Source organism: Sinocyclocheilus rhinocerous, unplaced genomic scaffold (assembly GCF_001515625.1).
Source record: "Sinocyclocheilus rhinocerous isolate Xijiao unplaced genomic scaffold, SAMN03320098_v1.1 scaffold1294, whole genome shotgun sequence".
Taxonomy (NCBI): Eukaryota; Metazoa; Chordata; class Actinopteri; order Cypriniformes; family Cyprinidae; genus Sinocyclocheilus; species Sinocyclocheilus rhinocerous.
In genome coordinates, this window is record NW_015656157.1 from 3,046,918 (window position 1) to 3,052,192 (window position 5,275).

The following is a 5,275-nucleotide window of genomic DNA, read 5'->3' on the forward strand; positions in this document are numbered from 1 at the left end:
TACATATATATATATATATATATATATGTATATAATGTTTGTATAAAAACTATATATATATATACACACACACACACACACACACATACACACACATATGCATACATATATGTTACAGTTTTTTAAAAATGTAAAGTTAAAAAAAATTGATATGGATGAGATCTTAGATAAAAAAGAAATGATGCATGATGGCAGAGTTTTCCACTCTCAGTTTCATGTCACTGCTTTTAATCTATGTTTATTATCTCCATAATCAAGTAGAGGAAGTACAAAGACTTTGAATTTGTGGCTTCTAACAGAACTAGCATGCATTTGTTTTTAAACCTTTTATCTTTATGAAAGAGGACACAATCTTGCTCCGAGATTCTCACGATACTGCTGTGACCCAACTAACATCGCAAACCTACACACCTTCCATGTTGCAAAAAGTCATGTTTCGTTGCAGCTCTGATTCAGCGGTTCACACTAACAGCTTCTATGCACACGAATGCACAAAGAATACAAGGATCTAAAGCATTGTGATATATGATTGTATCAGTACAACCCTGAATTTGAATATATTTTAGATTGTAAACAGCTCATTTTGAGGTCAACCTCAATCTGACTAATTTTTCTTCTTAACACTGAAAAATGGCTCTTATTAATGAAATGGATCAAATACCACAGCCCCTGGCCACCCACCAGTTCCTGGTTGTTTACCACTCGCTGGTTTTCCTCGAACAGTGAAGAGTTCTTGGAAAATCTTGGCTGTGCAAAGAGCGTCTCGAGCCCCTTCAGATCCCTCATATATTCCACTAGCGAGCACACACTCTTTTACTACAAAAGCCTCTGATTAGCTGAGTCCATTGTCCTTCACAGCCAAAGCATAATGCTGTAGTGTTGCGTGTGACGTACCATCTGCACTTCATCTGCTCTGTGTTTAATTAGATTGTGGGTTCAGTGGTTCAGGGAATATTTACTGTGCGTATATCTCTCAGCTATCTCTAATCTGAACTCTTGTGCATACGGTTCTTTATGGTCATCTACACCGGATGAATTATGCAGTTTAAACATTATAATTTGTCCCACAATCTCCACCACATTCAGATCTGGCATTAACATTTGTTTCATATCCAGATATCTTAAGAAGTTTTTTTCTTAAAGTGCGCTCACATTTACCATTGCTCATCGAAATTTTGCGGATGAAATCCAATCATTCGCTCATGTTGCTCACATGATTTTCCTTTCTGAGCTATGCTTCATATATCGCTACGTTATTGACCAACAATGGACCCTTTTTTCTTTCTTTCAATTTTCGCTAATTTCATGACTATGCCCTTATTTTCTCTGTAACCTTTTGCAGTACAGGTCAGGAAGTAAAAAAGTGACTGGTAAAATTGTTCTCGTTTTCTTTTCCCTCAGGACCTCTCTGGTCTGGATGATCTGTCGATCTTCTCCCCTCCGACCGACTCTTTATCCGAATACACCGTTAACAACTTAATCAACACTGAAATGCCTCCCAATGTGCCCACGATATGGGACATTAAAACATCACCAGCATCAGTCCAAGAGGTGAGGCTAATTCCTGACAGCAAATGCATTTTATTCCAGTCGTGGGTGTGGCCTAATGGTTAGAGAGTCAGACTTGTAACCCAAAGGTTGCGGGTTCGATTCTCAGGTCTGGCAGGAATTGTCGGTAGGGGGAGTGAATAACCAGCACTCCACCTTTAATACCACGACTGAGGTGAGACCCTTGAGCAAGGCACCGAACCCCCAACTGCTCCCCGGGTGCCGCAGCAATATGGCTGCCCACTGCTCCGGGTGTGTGTTCACAGTGTGTGTGTGTGTGTTCACTGCTGTGTGTGTGCACTTGGATAGGTTAAATGCAGAGTACAAATTCCGAATATGGGTCACCATACTCGGCCACACGTCACTTTACTTCAAATGCTAATGTTGAACTTAACCAATTGTTTACAGTAGTTTTTGGCATTTGTGCTGAATATTATTTCCGCAGTACGAGAAACAACACCTGTGAGTGACACACCCATAAACATTGTTCCCGCTCTGATAGTAAAGCATGTGATTTTTCTGTTAGCTTTAACTTTTTCTTTCAATCTCTTTTGTTTTTCTTTTTCCTCCTCAGTTGAATTCTAACAGGAATCCAATCATTCGCTCATGTTGCTCACATGAATTTGCCATGCTGAGCTATGCTTCATATATCGCTACGTTATTGACCAACAATGGACCCTTTTTTTTTTCTTTCAATTTTCGCTAATTTCATGACTATGCCCTTATTTTCTCTGTAACCTTTTGCAGTACAGGTCAGGAAGTAAAAAAGTGACTGGTAAAATTGTTCTCGTTTTCTTTTCCCTCAGGACCTCTCTGGTCTGGATGATCTGTCGATCTTCTCCCCTCCGACCGACTCTTTATCCGAATACACCGTTAACAACTTAATCAACACTGAAATGCCTCCCAATGTGCCCACGATATGGGACATTAAAACATCACCAGCATCAGTCCAAGAGGTGAGGCTAATTCCTGACAGCAAATGCATTTTATTCCAGTCGTGGGTGTGGCCTAATGGTTAGAGAGTCAGACTTGTAACCCAAAGGTTGCGGGTTCGATTCTCAGGTCTGGCAGGAATTGTCGGTAGGGGGAGTGAATAACCAGCACTCCACCTTTAATACCACGACTGAGGTGAGACCCTTGAGCAAGGCACCGAACCCCCAACTGCTCCCCGGGTGCCGCAGCAATATGGCTGCCCACTGCTCCGGGTGTGTGTTCACAGTGTGTGTGTGTGTGTGTTCACTGCTGTGTGTGTGCACTTGGATAGGTTAAATGCAGAGTACAAATTCCGAATATGGGTCACCATACTCGGCCACACGTCACTTTACTTCAAATGCTAATGTTGAACTTAACCAATTGTTTACAGTAGTTTTTGGCATTTGTGCTGAATATTATTTCCGCAGTACGAGAAACAACACCTGTGAGTGACACACCCATAAACATTGTTCCCGCTCTGATAGTAAAGCATGTGATTTTTCTGTTAGCTTTAACTTTTTCTTTCAATCTCTTTTGTTTTTCTTTTTCCTCCTCAGTTGAATTCTAACAGGTTTCAAGGTTTAAACTCGTTGGATGACATCACTGCTATCATTAATACACCACCCATTGGAGGTTATCAGGTAACTCCCAATCAACAGTTGTTAATTGCTTTTAATAATGATATATAATAATAGTAATAAAATACTATTAAATAATAAAAATATATTTTTTATTCACAATATTTTTATTGTGTTTAAATAAATGATTTTTAAATAAAAACATAAAAATGTAATAATAAAAATACAAATATATTTTTACTAAAATATAAATATAATTTCTTCAACATGTAAGAAAGATTTTAAGGTATCTGTAAAGTCAAACTGTCTTTCTCTTTCTGTTTTTCTTCTCTTTCTTAATCTTATCACGTGTTTACACAGAGACCCCAAACACAGCCAGAAGAGGAAGAGGAAGTCGAGGTGGAGGAGACAGAAGAGTTGGGTCATGTTGACACCTATGCAGACTACAGGCCCTCTAAATGTTAGCATTGCTTTTATGCACACATTTTATGGCTATTAATGTCATACTGGAAGATTCATATTGTTTTCGCTCTCTGTATTGTTGTCTCAGCCAAGATAGGAATATCCCACCCAGACCGAGTGGTGGAGACCAACACTTTATCCAGCGTACCTCCTCCAGATATCACCTACACCCTGTCCATCCCAGAGACCACCATGAATTTTGCCAAACGATGTTGATATTTGGAAGCACCAAAACAAACATGGCCATACCCCAACAGGACCTTGTCCCTATTTTGATAAGTCTGCCCCACATGTACGTACACAACCCAGTGACGATGGCGGAATCTCCTATGCCTGCTGGCCACAGCATATTCAAGCAAAAGCCAACACAGATTAGTTGTGTGAAACAAAGCAAAATCCACATAACTCACCTATCAAGAAGAAACAAAGCAACCTCGCGTCCGATTCCAGGCCTTTCCCGCTCCTTGAGTTCTGTCCACCGCTGGAAAGCTGCGCCAATATTTACGTGGGTCCTACCTCTTGCCTGATCGTAACCCCTCTTTTTAATGTTTTGTTCCTCCAAAATTTTCCTCTTTTTTTTTTTTTTTTTAATCTGCCATCTCTTTCTATAGTCGATCTGCTAATATCCATCCTGTGCACTCACTGAGCGCTCTCTTCTCCCTATCATTACTAGACACGGGTGTATTTTGGGACTGAGTCCAACACTGTGGTCAAAAGCGTTTTTCAAATATTGCTTAGTGCACCTTTAATTTTAGATTACATTTTAAAAGTTATACACTTTCATTCAATTCAGCATCGGCATTTCTGTCATAATCTCACAAACATCCCTGTAGTTCCATCATAAAGACATAGTAAATTCAGCATCCCACTGATTGTTTGCAAATATTTTGTACTTTCTCGTCATTAACAGACCATTAATATTGACTTCTTTATAACACTCTACAGCAACATGAAGTGATTCTCCAGAACAACCAGCGGGCCGGCTTCCTCATAGGGGACGGAGCTGGAGTTGGCAAAGGCCGCACAGTGGCTGGCATCATTCTAGAAAACTACTTAAAGGGAAGGAAGAAAGCACTATGGTAAGCGATCTCCAGATCCATCAAGCCCTACAAAACTCCACATCAAACACCAACTCTAGATACGTTGCCTTATCCTCCTCATCTCTCCTCCAGGTTCAGCGTCTCCAATGACCTGAAATATGACGCAGAGAGAGATCTCCAAGACATCCATGCACCCAATATACAAGTGCATGCCTTGAATAAGGTCACTATTACTCTGCAGCTCAGTACAGCAGCCCTGTTAACGGAGATCACGTTTCCAGTGTAGCAAATTCTCACAGACTTTCCCCGTAGCGTTTCTCAACATGGCTAACTGTAACTGTTTTCCATGCAGATAAAGTACGGAGACACAGCTACCTCAGAAGGAGTCTTGTTTGCCACCTACTCGGCACTAATTGGGGAGAGTCAGGCAGGCGGCCAACACCGAACGCGTCTGAAGCAGATCCTAGACTGGTGTGAGCCGGGTTTTGATGGAGTTGTATCCTTTGCCTTCTATGTGCATAAAATGGTTTTTGGCAGGGGGTTTCTAACTCTGTGTTGCCTTAAACCCTTTGAAAAACACTTTTCCAAAATTAAAGCAATATTAAAAAATAAATGTTATCACAATAATCGTGGCCTAAATGGTTAGAGAGTCGGACTCGTAACCCAAAGGTTGCG

At 40.7% G+C, this 5,275-nt stretch overlaps 1 protein-coding gene and 1 pseudogene across 1 annotated transcript in view; both read left to right on the forward strand.

Annotated features, from left to right (window-relative positions):
• The window catches only part of LOC107719651 (protein strawberry notch homolog 2-like), a 32,447-nt pseudogene extending 28,043 nt beyond the window's left edge, over nt 1-4,404 (forward strand).
• An 86-nt stretch (nt 4,405-4,490) lies between these two features.
• LOC107719621 (protein strawberry notch homolog 2-like) overlaps nt 4,491-5,275 on the forward strand; it is a gene marked incomplete at its 5' end in the record, with an annotated part of 10,513 nt that continues 9,728 nt past the window's right edge. The window contains 3 exons of the mRNA XM_016527102.1: nt 4,491-4,639; nt 4,733-4,823; nt 4,953-5,096. Coding sequence (XP_016382588.1) covers nt 4,491-4,639; nt 4,733-4,823; nt 4,953-5,096 — 384 coding nt within the window. The remainder of the gene's footprint in view (nt 4,640-4,732; nt 4,824-4,952; nt 5,097-5,275) is intronic.